The sequence below is a fragment of the Lynx rufus genome, unplaced genomic scaffold (assembly GCF_022079265.1).
Source record: "Lynx rufus isolate CCGP_SWC_20201006 ecotype Redwood Valley unplaced genomic scaffold, mLynRuf1.p SCAF_5, whole genome shotgun sequence".
NCBI lineage: Eukaryota > Metazoa > Chordata > Mammalia > Carnivora > Felidae > Lynx > Lynx rufus.
Window position 1 is genome coordinate 97,082,663 of NW_025814867.1, and position 17,147 is coordinate 97,099,809.

At 39.6% G+C, this 17,147-nt stretch overlaps 1 protein-coding gene across 1 annotated transcript in view; it reads right to left on the reverse strand.

The window, feature by feature from the left end:
* The window catches only part of GAP43 (growth associated protein 43), a 101,463-nt gene extending 84,686 nt beyond the window's left edge, over positions 1 to 16,777 (reverse strand). The window contains exon 1 of the mRNA XM_047098549.1: positions 16,700 to 16,777. Coding sequence (XP_046954505.1) covers positions 16,700 to 16,729 — 30 coding nt within the window. The 5' untranslated portion in view covers positions 16,730 to 16,777. The remainder of the gene's footprint in view (positions 1 to 16,699) is intronic.
* Between the last annotated feature and the right edge of the window lie 370 nt (positions 16,778 to 17,147).

Genomic DNA, 17,147 nt, shown 5'->3' on the forward strand with positions numbered 1-17,147 from the left:
TTCTATAGCACACATACAGCGACCAGGAAAAACAACAATTAAACATGCACATTTTTTCTAACTAGAAATTTATTTTTTAAATATATTTATTTATTTGTTTGTTTGTTTATTTAGAGAGAGTGTACATGACTGCTTAAGTGGAGTAGAGGCAGAGAGAGAAGGAGAGAGAAAATCCCAAGCAGGCTCTATACTGTCAGTGTGGAGCCCAGTGTGGGTCTCAAACCCATGAACTGCAAGATCATTATGATCTGAGCAGAAACCAAAAGTAGGACTCTTAATTGACGGAGTCACCCAGATGCCCCTCTAACTAGAAATTTAAAAGAATGAAAGGAGAGGGAGAGTGCTTACATGAATATACAGATATAGGTCATATCATTAACAAAGACGAAGGATATAAAACCTCACCAAGATTCCTGTGGGTGCAGTACCAGAAGACATCAGTTTTAGGTACTAGGAAAGGGCTGGATGTTTAGCACTAGGCTTAGGAGGCAGATGAATGGGTTAAAAAGACTACAGCAGTATATTTTAAATGGCTACTTTCCCTTAGCCCAGATCATAAGAAGTTCATAGTGTCAAGTATGGTTATCTTTCTGTCTATGTTGAAGTATCTCTCTACAAAATGGTGACTGTTATTTGCTGAAGCAACCAGCTGGCACCACTTGGGTGAAATCCAAGTCTGTGTAGTCTTAGCTCTGTGAGATATCTATTAGGTGCCCAATTATAAACTGTGCCAGAGTGAGCAGATTCCATGATTGATCAGTGAAACTGGGTGACTTTTGCCTTAGATCTAACCAAATTTTGCTCTCACTTACTACTCACTAGACCCTGATATTTGCTCATTTGTGTAGGCTCCATTTACTCAACTTTTATTTAATGGGAGCCTAGTATGTGCAAAGCATTGAACTACAGCTACACATAGGCAATAAACAAAACATGATTACTACTTTAATGGAGCTCCTCGTATAGTAAAAGGGCCAGATATTCATGTAAATGAATATTTATAATAAAATCTGTTGAAAGTTGTAGCAGAGGTATATACTAACATAATAATGCAGAAAGGAGAAGATCATCATATCTGCCTGGAGGATGAGGGAATCTCCACAAAACCACTCTAGCCACATTATGTAAATAAATTAGAAATGTGTTATATAAAAAGAAGAGAAAGGAAGACATTCCAGACAAAAGGAACGGTGTTTAGAAGGGAGGGAAAGACAAAACAATATAGGTTATTCCATGAAATTATACAACTGCAATGGAGTGTAGGTTGTGAAGAGGGGTGGATGTTGAAGTTCAAAGAGATACACAAGAACCAGAAACTTAACAAATATTTTTAAAAGAATCAAATTAAGAGCCATACTAAAAGAAAATAAAAGAGGTGGGGTGATGTGTTAGAAGGTGACTTTCCGAGGGATGCCTGGGTGGCTCAGTCAGTTAAGCATCTGACTTAGGCTCAGGTCATGATCTCACAGTTCATGAGTTCTAGCCCCACATTGGGCTCTGTGCTGGCAGCTTAGAGCCTAGAGTCTGCTTTGGATTCTGTGTCTCCCTCTCTCTCTGCCCCTCCACCACTCTGTCTCTCTCTCTCAAAAATAAAATAAACTTTAAAAAGAAAAAAAGCAAGAGAGAAAGTGATTTTCCAGACACCACTCAGATGGATTTGCCACAGAAGGCCTCTCAAGTGAAAGCCAGAGAAAGGCCTTGAAAAAGGAATATGCATGATGATTTTTTTTTAATTTAAATGTATTTATTTAAATTTGAGTTAGTTAACATACAGTATAGTATTGGTTTCAGGAGTAGAATCATGTGATTCATCACTTACATATAACACTCATCCCAACAAGTGCCCTTCTTAATGCCCATCACCCATTTAGCCCATCCCCCTACCACCTACCTCTGGCAACCTTCAGTTTGTTCTCTGTATTTAGAGTATCTTATGGTTTGTCTCCATGTCTGTTTTTTATCAAATGTCTATTGACTGATGAATGGGTTAAGAAGATGTGAGATGCACACCCCCCCCCCCACACACACACACATATGCACAATGGAATACTACTCGGCAATCAAAAAGAATGAAATCTTGCCATTTGCAACAATGTGGATGGAACTAGAGTATATTATGCTAAGCAAAATAAGTCAGTCAGAGAAGCACAAATATCATATGATTTCCCTCATATGTGGAATTTAAGAAACACAACAGATGAACATAGGGGAAAGTTTTAAAAACTAAAAGGCCAATAGTCTTGGCAACCAAGCGTATATTTTATAAGTCTTGGTGATAATGAATTTGGTTTTGATTCTAAGTGGAATGGAAAGCTATGAAAAGTTTTTAAGTGGGAGAGTCACATGATCTTACAGGCACTTTAAAAACGACTACTCGGGCTATTGAGGGGAGAAAAGTATAAGGTACTGAGGTTAAAAGAAAAGAAATTAGAAAGGAAAGTTACTGCACTTGTCTCCATGAAAGATGAGTGGGTTAGAGATGACAGAGGAGATGGAGAAAAACGGAAAGAGCCAAGACATATTTTTGAGGTAGAGAGTGAGGGAAAGGAGGAAGGAAAGGATATTTTGCTTTTTACTTATAGAAACTGGGAAAAGTAGTAGTATCTAGTGATACAAGAAAGATGGGAGGAATGAAGCAGGATTCTGTTTCCATTTAAATGATGGGATAAGAAAGAAGACATTGGAACAAGAAATGAACGATTTTTAAGGTATGTGGAGTTTGGGGATCCTGTTGGTCATGAGACAAAGATTTCCAGTGGACAATTAGATTTATAAAGCTCTAGGGCACATGAGGTAGTTTTGGCTAGAGAGCGTGGAGAATTTGAGACCCACTAGTCCATGTAGGAGTTGTGAGGATGAATTAGAAACTGCTGGAGTTTCTGCTGAGGAAGAACATGCAAGAATAAGGGTAAACACCTGGGTAATATCAAATTTTCAGTCAGTAGAGAAAAAGGTACTCAGAGGAGGGGGGGAGAGAGTATGTAACCAGAGATGCAGTAGAGAAAAATCAGCTAAAATAGGTGTTATGGAAGCCAAGAAAGTAAAGAGATTCAAGACAGAAGATATATTTCATGGTTTCAAATGTCCCAGAGAGTTCACTCAAGATAGCTATACTTGTCTTTCTGAGAGTTTACTGAGACTTCTATTTGTATTATATATTACCTCAGAGTCAAATGCAGAGCTATTACAGAATAGATACCCAGATATCAATCAATATGTGTTTCTTGAGCCAGCCACTGGATGTGATAACTTCAAAGAGTTTACAACCAGTTTGGAGAAATCAGGTACATATAAATATACATGGTCAATTAAGTAAGACTCTGTTTAAGTGAATGCTGAAGAAATGGGACAGGTAATATATGCTACTGAAGATCTAAGCAGGGAAGAAGTCACAGAGAACTGTAGTAGTCAGAAAAGTCTTCACAAATAAGAGAACTCTTGGTTCAGGACTCAGGTTGGGTGAGACTGAGCTAGGCAGAAAGAGGACTTTGCAAATAGTGGGAACGACAATGAACAAAAGTATAGGGGAAGTAACACTTAAATTCATATTAAGTCTGGCTGGGCTAGGATGCAAAAGTGGAGGAGGAACTTAGCTATGGAACATGTTACTTCCTAAGCCGGAAGGCCTTAGACACAACTTAGTCTAATACTCTTGTTTTATAAAGGAGATGACAACCCAGAGAGATTAAATTTGTTTAAATTCACAAGCCTAGTCAATGGCAGAGCCTTTAAAAGGCAAGGCAAGAATAGGAGATTGGTACCAGATTCTGAGAGCCCCAAAAAACAATCATAAATAAATAAATTGGAATTAACCCTGTAAACAAAGAAATACCATTGACATTTTGAGAAAAGGGGGGGGAGGGTGAAATGTAAGATTAACCAACAGGCAGAGTGCAAAGGCAATGCCAAATGCAAGGAATTTTGGTGACTCTCCAGCCTCTCACCTGGATCTTCTCATCTGAACCACAGAACACAAATAAATGATCTGAGTGATGATTTTCTCCATTCTCACAAGGATGGTATGTAACTTGTGTCAGTCCAGATGCACAGGAAAGAGGTTAATTCATTATGTACAATCATGGGTCTTAGGGCTTGGTTGCCTTTTAGATGGTTGGCTGAAAAAGGCTGGCAGAAGAAGGAAAGGACAGATGTGAAGGATACTGCAAATAGAATTTGGTAACTGATATTATGGCCTTTGTGAGGGAAAGAAGAATATTCCCATGTTATGAGCTGGGAAATTGGGAATGTTCTGGTATCACTAAAAGATATAGTAAAGGAGTTGGAGTTCTAATCTAGGGAGAAGATAATTAGTTTAACACGGGACTTTCTGAGGTACTAACAAAAAATAAAAGGAAAAAAATATTTTTAGTACCTGGAAATCTTGGATTATGGGAAAATTAAATTTTCTTTCGGTTTACCTATAGTTCTTACAGTTTGGATCTTTACGGATGGATTTTTACAGTATACCCAAATTCAGTCAAAGTAACAATATTGATAAAATATATTTAATAAAATAAACTTTGGTTTGTACCTGGGTCAGATTCCAATGTTGCTAGAATGGTAATGCAGAATTGTAGAGGCCTGCAGAAAAACGCTTAAGTATTGAAAGATATAGTCTTACATAAAATGGGACAATATGTGTGATGACAAAATTGCATTTCTTTTTTAAGCCAAGGATTGATAATTTCTTCACACTTAAGTGAGGATAAATTTGGTCCTGAGGATGCTTGAGTATACTTAAAGTATACTAGGGCCCAAACTTCTTAGATTCTTTTCTGAATACACATATTCTTGGGCTTATTATGGGCTTACTGCATCTTTCAGCTGATGTTCAGAAGTGAAGTCAGAGCCATCTGTGGTCATTAAAGTTCCCATGACAGTTTTTACTAGAAGGTTATGGCCCAATTCCAAACTGAGTAATTCTATTTTACAACTCCTCCTCCCTTTTCATTTATAGTCATCTTCATTTCCTCTTCTATACTGGTTTCACCCCAGAGGTGTAAGGTGTGAAGTTCAAAATGGAAGAAAGAATATGCAAGAAACTAGGTCTTCATGTTTTCCATACAGCTCTCAGTATTGAACACAAATCTGGCTGAGTTATCAAAAGCTACCACCCTGTGTCTTTCTCTTTCTTTCTTTCTTTCTTTCTTTCTTTCTTTCTTTCTTTCATTTGAGAGAGAGAGAGTGCAAGCTGGGGGTGGGGGGTGGCGGCAGAAGGAGGGAGAGAGAATCTTAAACAGGCTCCACACTCAGTGCAGAGCCCAATAAGGGGCTCCATCCCACAATCATGGATCAAGACCTGAGTCAAAATCAAGAGTCTGATGTTCAACCAACTGAGCCACCCAGGCACCCCCACCCTGTATCTTTCAATCAAAAGCAATCAAAGTGTAGAGGAACATTGAATTTATATTAGCATTAAAGACTTATTCAAATGAATACTAAATACCAACCTGATTTCTCCAGAGTAGCTTTCTCAGGTGATCAGAGTAAACAAGTCCTTGAGATTCAAGAGTTAATGAAAGATTGCAAAAGGTACTCTTCAGAAAAAAAAAAAAAAAAAAAAAGTTTGAATATATCAAAACCCCAGGTCAGATCTGACTAAAGAAAAAGCCAACATTTTTTAAGTGAGATAATATAATTTTCTCCTTCCTTTTGAAAATCTCTGAAGTTCTTAGAAATATTAGTCAGATAAAACTTTGGAAGAAAAATTCTCCAAATGCCTAGAAATGGGGTAAGTTTACAATGGACTACTTAGAAAGTCTCACTACTGCTTTACATCTCTCAAATAAAATAATACCTTTTTAAACATGATTTGAAGAGAAAGAATTTGCAAGTGCAATGTCCACCAAATAATACCCAATACCTATTTCCCTTCCCCCTTGAGAATCCTGTATGTAAGAGTCTGGATAGCCAAACTGAGCTGTCTCAATACATGTACCTAGACATTTAACTACAAGTTAATCATTAAGAAACTGAGAATAAGAAACTGAGAATTTTCTTTTTAAAGAAATTCTGTTTTGACTGGTGGGGTGGGGAGGTAAAGAAATAATGGAGACAATTGCCTATACTGGAGTTTGAATGGAATTGTGGAATGCATCTTTGCAATAGCTGTTAAGGATCCAACTTGGTGATTAGGAGGAGATTTGTACTTCTCAGTTTATACTCCAAGCAGGTAAATTGGTTTCTGAACCAAAGAAAAGTAACAGTAGGAAGGAGGATTTGAATTCTAATAGCTCCTACTCTAGCTAGTTCCTAGGCTAGTTGTGCCAAGAGATTCTGAAGCCCTTTATTTATTTATTTATTTATTTATTTTATTTTATTTTTTTAAAAATGTTTATTTATTTTGAGAGAGAGAGGCAGAGCATGGGCAGGGGAGGGGCAGAGAGAGAGGGAGACACAGAATCTGAAGCAGGCTCCAGGCTCTGAGCCATCAGCACAGAGCCTGACATGGGGCTTGAACCCATGAGCAAGATCTGACTTGAGCCAAAGTCAGACTCTCAACTGACTGAGCCACCCAGGCACCACTGAAGCCCTTTAGATTTAGATTCTGAAGCAATTTTTGCTTAACCTTTGGAGATCACTTTATTTATTTATTTATTTATTTTGCCTCATCTAGTTCTTTTATATAGTCATTAATGGGAAGATATTAGGGTCTTTCAAATATTCATTTAAAAATAACATTTTCTGAATAGTTATTGGAACTGGGTTTATAAATAATGGATGTAAGGCTAATTACCAAAATTCTACATTTAGAGCAAACTGGTGCATATGGAGACAACAGCTCAATATTTTAGAAAGTGCCAATTTGCTAAAAATAGATAAATATGATGATTATTGCTGGAATTGATTCAAGGACATTCAAAATGAGATGACTAATATCAAGGGGTAGCATTTCCCTGATACAAATCCAAGGGAGATGTTTTACACCCATTATTGCCCAATCCTTTCATAGAAATAAATCCCAGAAACTAAAAAAGAAAAATTAGAGCAAAGCCAGCCCAGGTCAAATTAGCAAGAATATATGATAGCTGGCATTCCTCTTAGACAGGTAGTACCTGCCAGAGTTCAGCTCCTGGAAGACCTTGGAAACCCGGTGCTTATCAACTCCAGGTGTGGAGATTTGCCTTAACTTTTATTTTTTTTATGTATAAAAACTCATAGGATCAGTTATCTGTGTGGTTGCTGCTTCCTTTTTGAATCATCAGTGATGACAACCCTACCAAAAATAGGAATATGCAATACAAGACAACTTGAAAGCAACCAATGGGGAAAATTAGTGATCCACCACATTTGAGATAAGTCTCTCCTGATCTGGGTAGCTACCCTATTATATATATATAATGTGTGTATGTGTATATATATATATATATATATATATATATCTTTCTCAGCCAATTTATTCTCTTACTAGATTCACAGGTGTGGGCTTCCACAAATTGTGTCTAAACCGTGTGACTTGGCCCTTCCTTCAGTCAGAGATAAGTGGTCTATTGGTAACTAGTTGATCCAAGAAGGATCCATCATATTCATTCATTCTCAGTCTTTCTCTGTTGTGAGTATGAAAAGATGATATATATACACATACATGTATACATGTATATTTATCTCTCATTTAGAATTTTGAATTGTGAGATAGTTAAGGTTATTAGTAACTGAGTCTTTTAAATGCAGGGCTCCAGAAGTAAAGTCTATGAATTTCTGCTCTTGAGATTACCAGATCTAATCTAGTTTCCATAAGCTTGGCTATTCAACTTCTTAATTTTGTGTGATACCTAGTTTCCCTTCCATAGATCCTTTTCATAGACACTTAAAGTTGATTTCTATTACCTGTAACCCATCAAAGTATACATAAATAATAGAAGTGTGTGTGTGTGTGTGTGTGTGTGTGTGTGTGTGTAAAGAGAAAGACAGAGAGACTGAGAGATAGAGACAAGAGAGAGACAGTAGCTAGCATGAAGGATTAAGGGGTGATACTGACCATTAATAAACTAGAAACATCATCAAAGAAATAACTGTTTCCCTCTCTACACCAACTTATTTCAAAATTAATAGTTAATATGGCTTTCTATTAAACTCTATATGAGACCAACATATAAAAGATTTTCCAAAATATGCACATTTTTTTCTACATTAGACTTCTAGTCCTGGACAAACTTATTCAATTATTACACTTTAAAATATTTTCAAATATATCCATATATTAAGAAATCAAATTCTTTGGGTTATAAAGTTCAATTGCTTACATGAGAATTGATAAATTTATTTTATTAAGTTGGTAACTTAGTCAATCAGGGACACAGGAAAACAGAAATGTCCTTTGTAGAGATCCTGAGAGTTTAAAAGATAATACATGGCATTAGAGTTGGGTTGGAAAAGGTTCAGGATGGCATATCACTTCTTCTGATCACAGTTAATAACTGATGCAATGAGGAACCTTGAAGCTGTATGAAAATGGTGCTCAGGGGATAATCTTTGAACCGTGCTTCCCCAAGTCAGGCTTCATCCCCATTTTCAGTCTCCCAACCAACCTCATATGCCTATTCTTCTGTCTGACTGGGCCCTCATGTGATGGATGTGAGCACAGCATGCCTTATCTTAGTGCTGAGAACCCAGTTTAGAAGTGAGGTGGGGGTGGGGTTGGGGATGAGGGAGAAGGAGCCAGCTTAGCAAATGGAGAAGAGAAGAAACCCAAATGTGAAGGAAAGACTAAAACAGGAAAAAATAAAAAGAAAAATAGTGGATATTTCTAAATGCATTTGAACTGATCCTTCGGGTTTCATGACAATTTGAACATTGGCTTATTTAAATTCTGTCACTGAAGTTGTTGAAGGAAATGATAACGATATACTATGCTTCCATCCATTAGCATGGTTAATATTTACTCTGGAGAATAAGAGAGGAGGGGTGGGAATGGCAGATAAATATATAGACACATTCCGTACAGAGAGCAAGGGTACCTCTTTGCAGAGAACCATGAATACTGTGGGTTTCAGTATGTGGAATTCCTCAATTGATAATGCCTTCCACTTGACAAACACATTGTTCGCAAAACACTTTTATTTTTATCACTTTATTTTGAGCCTCACACCAACCTAGTAAAAAAGGCAAGGCAGGATTTGGGAGTGTTCTTTTTATGTGCCCACTACATAGATGGATAAACTGAGGCTCAGAAATATTAAGTTACTTACCCAAGGTCACACGACAAGCAATTGGCAGAGCCAGGTCTAGAACCCAGGGGAAGGGTTTATTTCACTACAAAGACATGAAACAGGACATTAAACAAAGAACATCTAAGAGAATAAGATCTGTAAATAATTAAGGACAGGAAACCTGGAGGGTCACACTCCCATACTATAACCTAAGTTCACTGCAAGTGAGCCACTCTGATCTAAGCAGACAGGAAAGGGAATTGTAACTTTGACCACAACCACCTTATAAGGAGGACCAATAGAATTGAGTGTGCATTTACACAAAGCCAGCTCTGAAGAAGTCCACAGAATGGTCTTCTGTTCCAAAACATCTCCCCTAATGACCCATTATGGTATCTCTCCCTTCCTACTTTTATCAATGAATATTATTTATTGAGAAGCTACTATGTGCTAGACAAAGCTTAAAATATCTGTTTTGTCTAAAACACCTATTTGGAAAGCTGGAAAGAAACTTTTTCTTGAAGTTCTCTTTTCATAGCTTCACACATCAAACACTAGCCTGGGCCAATGTCGCTTAATCAGAAAACTCCACCCGGACCTGAAGAGGAAGAACAAAAGAAAAACTCAAAGAAAGAGATTGAAAGAGATTGCAAGCAATGAGCAAGATATGGAATAAAGGTGTGGAGATTAGAAAATATTACCTAGCTTTAGGAGCTGAAGACCAACATCACCTATAAATCATTTTATCTTATTGCTCTTCTGAAGGCCATGCCAATTCAGTCAGAGAAAATATACTACATAGAGTCTGGCCAAGATCATGTTCATAGAAAGCTGTGGTTGCAGTTTGCCCTATGGGAGCCACAATAGGCCGACTTCAGAATCCAAATCCCTTCAGTCTATTCAAATGTAAGACAAAGTTGATCTGATTCTCATTCACGTAACAGACATTTGAGGAGCTACTTACCATTTAACCCCCCTTTACCTCCATGAATGATTTCCCTTTGTGGAACAGTATTCTGTGGATACTTCAGTGGGAAGGAAAGAAACCCAAAAGAAGACAAAATTGATTCTTGAACACAGGCCCCCCCCTGAGCACAGGCCAACACTACATGTACTTTTGGAAGTTTGTGTATCAATGAAATAAATCAACTAAGTAATCAAGAGATTGAGTCAACATGTGTAAGTAAGCACTGTGGGGTCGTAAAGGAAGGATACTTGAAGATCCAAGATTGGTAACCATATGTCTAACCTGGCACTATGCTAACCTCAGAGGGTGGACTAGTTTGCTGGGCTGGTGGTGGAAAAGGAGACTGAAGGGAAGTTTTCAAATAGTAACAGTTATAGTAGTTTGGAGAATTGCAATATAAATGGGCTCATTTTGTGCCTGCTTTCATTAAAAACTGATGGTTGTGTTATGTATAGGTTAATACTAAGAATCAGTGATGATTAGCTTCACCTTAAAGTTGGATGCCAATAGATTAAACAAAAATCTACTAGTGGTTCCATCCATTTAGATATGCCACAATTTATGGAAAGTTTGTAAGCCTGGTTTTGTATTAATTTAGGAAACATACAATGCACTGATAAAACCAGTTACTGTATGTGTCAAACATTGTGATAGGCCTGGAAGTAGAGAAAGAATTAAGACTCCACCCAAGCAGCTCACAGTAGAGATGACAGTTTGGGGGAAAAAAAAAAAAAACAAATGCTATGTAGTAAAACAGGTGATATGATTGTGATGTTATAAAATATAGCATAGTCACAAATAAAGTGGAACTTAGGAAGGTCAAGAATGGCTTCAAAGAGCTAACTCTGACAGAGGAAATGTGAATTTTCCAGGCAGGGAAAGGTAGGCATTGGAAAGGTAGGCAAGATGGGGGCACCTGGGTGGCTCAGTCGGTTGAACGTCCGACTTTGGCTCAGGTCATGATCTCACGGTCTGTGAGTTCGAGCCTCGCGTTGGGCTCTGTGCGGACAGCTCAGAGCCTGGAGCCTGCTTCGGATTCTGTGTCTCCCTCTTTCTCTGCCCCTCCCCCGCTCATGCTCTGTCTCTCTCTCTGTCAAAAATAAATAAACATTAAAAAAATTTTTTTTAAATAAAAAAAAAAAAGGTAGGCAAGACTAGATCATGTCATCCATGTTGAGGACTTTATATTTTAGTTTACAGTTAACAAGGGACTACTGGTGTATTTCAACAAGGAAAATAAAATGACCAGATTTGCATTAGTTAAAGATTAAGTGTGGTGTTCTATGCAAGAAGAATTGGAGGAGACCAAGAGGGAGATAGGAAGTCTATGCAAGAAGCTATTGCCTTGGTCCAGATGAGAGGTAATGAAAGTCAGAACCAGGTTATTTGTGGTGGAGTTGAAAAGCAGAGGATGGATTCAGAAGCTTTTTACCTAGAATCAAAAAATTTATTATCTGGATGTGAGGATTGATAGAATGGACTGCCTCCAAGATTTCTCCCAGGTTCCTAGAACTCAGAAGCTGAATAGAAGGTATTATAGCATAAAAGTAGGAATCTACAGGAAGACTAAGTGGTACAACATAGAAGATACTGAGACTGGTTCTGTACATTATTGCGGGTGTCTGGAAATACCTAGACCTAGTGATATCCATGGATTAGGTGCTGAGGAAAGATATCTATAGTCTACAGATTTGGAAATCACCCAGTGGTTAAAACTCCCAACATGGATGACATCACCTAATGTATCAATGGATGTGTCAATTAGTGTGTCGGTGGATGCCATCTACTGGATCAAGATCATTAATCAGAAGATAATTGATATTTGGGGGGAAGAGAGTGAAAAAGCCAGCAAGAAGACTGAGAAAAGCTTATCTGAGAGGGAGGAGAGCCAGGGTAGCTGCCAGGGGAGACAAGTGAGGAATTTCAGGAAGAGGAAGGGACCACAATACAAAATACCAAAGAGATATCAAGTAAGATGGAAACTGAAGAGTCACTTTTTGTGGTGTCTTTTTCAGAATATGAAAACAGAAGCTATATTAAAGTAAATGGAATAAGAAATGAGGGGTGATGAAGAAGAGGAATCACCCATGACCAGAAGGAACTGTTCGCTAACAATAGGCACACAACAATCCTGACAAACTGGCAATTCCAAGCCAAGAGTCAACATCACAAAACTTGGAGAGAAAATTTTCTCACTTTTGTATTGATTTTGTCTTCACGTGAGTTTGGTTTAATCCCTACAGATACTCTTTAGGGTCAGGAAGTCGGGTTTTTGTTAGTTTGGTTTTATTTTTTATTTTTTAGACTCCATCTCATAGGAAGAAACTGAAGCTCAAGATTATGTGATTCATTCAAGATCACAGAATCATTAATTGGCATACACTGAGGACTCTCAGCACAGTGCTCTTCCCAACACCTCAGAGAATGTTAAGCAGACTTCAATACAATTTTGCGGAGGCAACCTGACCACACTTCAAAAGGGAGAGCTGCCCATAATCACTTTTTTTGCTGGTCAACAGACACGTTTGGCTGCCTGAATGCTTCTATGATAGCTAATAAGGAAGTGAATAATTAAATGCTGTATCTTCTCTTGAGATGACCTGCTACGTGCATCATTTGAAATGTTCCTTTAATATTAGAGGAAGATTTTAGACTTATCTTACTCTGTCAATGAGAACAAGGGAACATTTGGTTAATATATATATATGCTCTACTGTTGACTGATAGAACACCCCCCCCCCCTTCTTTATGAAACCAGGTAAAACTGAAGTCTGTGGATTAATCAGCCCCAGGCACAACACTGACAATTTCACCATGACGGAGGCAAAGGGAGACCCTAAGCCACTCTCCCTCTCTGAACAGGAGCTCTGCCTTTTCGAATAAAACATGAAAGGAGGTTTCTGTAGTTTTGCCAACTCAGCAAGAGAGAAAATTAACCCTACATTTTCTTATCCCAATTGCCTCCGCATGGGTGTGGAGGGGGGACCTGAGTTGCAGGCTTACAGCCTAAGGGCACAGGGCTCATTGTGAATGCACCCTGGCATGGGCTAGAAGGAATTAGAGTCACCAGATATGAACTCATTTCTAGATTTACCATGAATTTTCTAAGGTTCCCTGCAAGTCCAGATAATTTGGCAGGAAAAAAAAATGTCCTTAAATGATTGCTTCTTCTGTTTAAATTTGGATATGTGTGATAGAAATCACCATTAAAAAAAAAAAAACAGTTTCAATTATATTAAGTAGAATGCCTCCATTTAATTAATTCACTTAGTCCCTGGGTGACACTGGGTGTGGCTCAGTGAGATTTAGGAGGAATCCAATTTATCACTAGGAGGAAGCGTCTGCACCAAGCGGCAAGGCGGCATCCTTCCACACCTTTCCAGCACTGCAAGGGAAAGGCGCAGTGAGGCTGGAATTCCAAACCACAGCTCACACTCTCTCAGATAAGATTTATTTGTTTTACGAGGAAAAAAGCAGATGTTGGTGGGGTTGAGAGGTGGGGGCCGGGGGTGGGGCTACTTGCTTGCCCCGGTATTCTTTACACTTAGATTGCAATTTAAAATCCTTATTTTTAAACAAAGGAAACACCTCAGTTCTCTGGCTTTGTGGACTCAGATCCCGTCTTGCAAGTTTTTCATCATCTGCAACATGCGTGGTAATTCAGCTATTTAAAGTTAGCCCCAAGATATTTGAAAATCACAAACCAATACAATCTCCGGGATTCTTTTATTTTATTCCTCCTCTGTCCACTCCTTTACCATCCTCTCATTGTCGCCCCATTCCCATTCTCTTCCTGCTCTAATATTCCAGAGTGGTAATTAATGGCTAATAAAGATCATTTACGCTTTCCTCTCACCCACTGGCCATGTATTACAACTCAGAAATCCAAGATTGCTTCTTTATGCGGCTCAAGTGGAAGAGGAAGGAAGTGCAATCCCTCCACCCCCTCCCACGTTTCTGCTGGATTTCATGGGTGTGGCAGAGTTTAGACCTTTGCAGGTTTTTGCCCTTGTTTTATTCCCTGTTAAGAACGAGGATGATGAATAGATGGCAGAAGGATAAACACAATCGGGTTCTGCCTTGAATGATATAGGATCATTTCACGCACAAGCAGGAAACCTGTGTGAGACTTAAGTACGCACGCTATATAAATGCCAGTCAGTGTAGTATGGAGCCCACGCCCTGAATACACCATTTCCTTCTGTCTGATTTAATGGTACCCTAAATACTGACTTACGTGAATGATACACAACAGTACTCAAGAGGGCACATGACCATTTCACACAGAAGTACACATGTATGAAATGCATGGGTAAATACAATATCTATACCTTTCATTTTCTCTCTCGAATATGAATTATGCTAAGACACATGCGGGCATGTGGAATCGATACAGAGTACATGCATGACTGTTGTACATGGAGTATGCGGATGCTACACGCATTTACATGCGAATTTCTACAACTCCCTAAACACACAATTTCAGCTTTATCACTCTGCACATCCCAGTGAATGCTTGGGGCTGTTAGTGAGAACCCAAGTAAAGGCAGCTGTCCCCTTTTTGGGAAGGGAAGTCTTTTAGCTTCAATTCCCTTTCTAAAATTATACTTGGTTTCCTTTGTTGAAGGGGGTGTGTGTATACTTGTATGTGTATACATACGGTGGCAAAAAGTTATAAACCGGTACATTTTTCTATCTGAAATTAAAGCTTTTCTAATGAATAGCATTGGCTTCCTTAGGGCTCCGCCTTCCTAAATTTTATTTCCTCAGCTCACCAGTGGGGTAACCTCAGAACCTTTCCTTGACAGTGTGCTTAACCCAGCCACCTGTATCTATTGCATTTATGTATTAGAATGAAGGAAGACAAGGAAAGGAAATGTCCTGGTTTGAAAAATGAGCCAATGGAGGCATCAATCTCTGGAACCACAGAACATTTTAGGAAAGTGGTGCATGTAAGACTCTCATGCTCTTCTTCAAACACTCCTATAGGATCCACACACAAAACCCCCGGGGTACCTGCTTTATTTATTTATTTATTTATTTATTTATTTATTTATTTAACTTATTTTCCCCATGCCTCTCCACCCTCTGCACCCACTGATCTGCTCTTCTGCTTCTGTTTCCCTTCCCCTCCCTCTTCCTTCTCCATCCTTATCACCCCCCACCCCTCCTTCCAGGGCGATGGCTAAATGTGCAAAGCTGGCAGGCTGTTTCGTCTCCACTCCCCTCCACCCCCTTCGGATTCAGCGAGTGTATTACAAATTGCCCAATACCCAATACCTGTACAGGAATAATGCCCAAATCCTATCTCTTGCACCCCACCCCTAAGGCAATCAACCTGCAAAGGGCTTTTTTGACCCAGACGGCCTCCCTTCCCACGAGTATGCACACACACACGCGCGCACACACACTTCCCCACACCTCACACCCATTTTTTTTTTCTCTTTCACCTTCGCCAAAATCACTCAAACACATTCCAATAAATGTTTGAAAGCTTCATTTGAAGAATGCCAGGGCACTGCCGGTTGCTGCAGAATACTGAACTCGTCATTCCTCCCCACCTTCAGCCCAATCAAGTTTCTAAAATGTCTTTCAAGAAATAAGTGAGCAATTTGCCATAGAAGAGAAACCTGGGTAGTGGGGGAGGGAACGAGGGGACTCGGATTCTTGCTAATCCCGTCTGTGTCCCTCTTCCTGATGAAAATGAGTCACCATGCTTATTATCCAAAATGTGAGCCCGTCTCCGGTCACTGACAACCCCAGGAAAGATGCAAGGGAAGGGAGAAGGGAAAAGACCTGATTTCCAACAGGTAATACTCGGCTCGTCTTTCCCATCCCATCGCAGCCCAAAGCTCCTAGGGGCGTGGTCCACCCTCTCCTCCGACCAGCTGGTGCACAATCGGCTACCGATCTTGGGAAGGGGATTTTCCCCTTCCACACGGCCAATTTCCCTCACAGCCCCAGGCGTTTTTAGCTTCTCTCAAAAAAAAAAAAAAAAAAAAAATCTCAAACCACAGTTTCATTCATTCATTGAAAAATAAATAAATAAATCCTTCCCATGTTTTTCCATTAATACCTGCGCCCATTTGAAGCTCCTGCATGGACGAAATAAGGCTTCTTCCGCAGCACATGTGAGAAAATTGTACGACAGAACAAGCAACACTTATTACTGAATATTATTCCTTCACCCCGCTTTTTTTGCAAATAATTTAAAGGACTGCCTCCCCATCTTGTAGGTAGAGTCCACATCTTCTCCCCACACCCCTCTCTATATCCACACCCGCAAAACCAGAGACCTAAAACGCTGAACATTCACTAAGAGCCCCCAAAATCTTATTTCTAGCCAAACAGGCATCTTTTTTCCTAACCTCATCCTAATTAGTAGCAGCGTTCCCAGACCAGAGCATGAAAGACAGACTGGAATAAAAGCTGGGATGCAACCATCAGTTACCATATGCTAAGGAAACGCGGGCACCATGGCCAGAGCACAAGCAGTTAAAATATTTTTTCCCCCTGCTTTTACAGGGAAATATTGCAGTCTGGTAATTTCACAACAGCAAGAAGTAAAAATCTTTAGCTCTACCTGTTTGGTTCTTCTCATACAGCACAGCATGGTTGTATCGTCCCTTGCCTTCTTCCTGCCTTCTCTCCTTCCTCCTCTCTCTTTCTTATTCCCCCCCTCTCCACCTCTTTTCTGCTCGCTTGCTCACTCGCTCTCTCGCGCTAGCGCGCTCTCCCTCTCCCTCCCTCCCTCCCTCTCTCTCTCTCCCTCACACACACCAGGGCAGTTAGCAGCAACTGTAAGGTCCACAGCTACTGCTCAACGCACATGCTCGCTCGCTCTCTCTCCCTCTCCCTCGCCGGCTCTCTCCTCTGCCCTCTCTTCCCCTCTTTTCTCCCCTTTCCCCCGTCTATCTGTCTTTTTCTTCCCTTTCTCTTTCTGAGAATTGTTCACTAGCTTTCAATGACTAATCACTTCCCCAGCCCCCACCCCCCTTCTAGACAGGCACCCCCCTCCCAGTCCCCTGCCA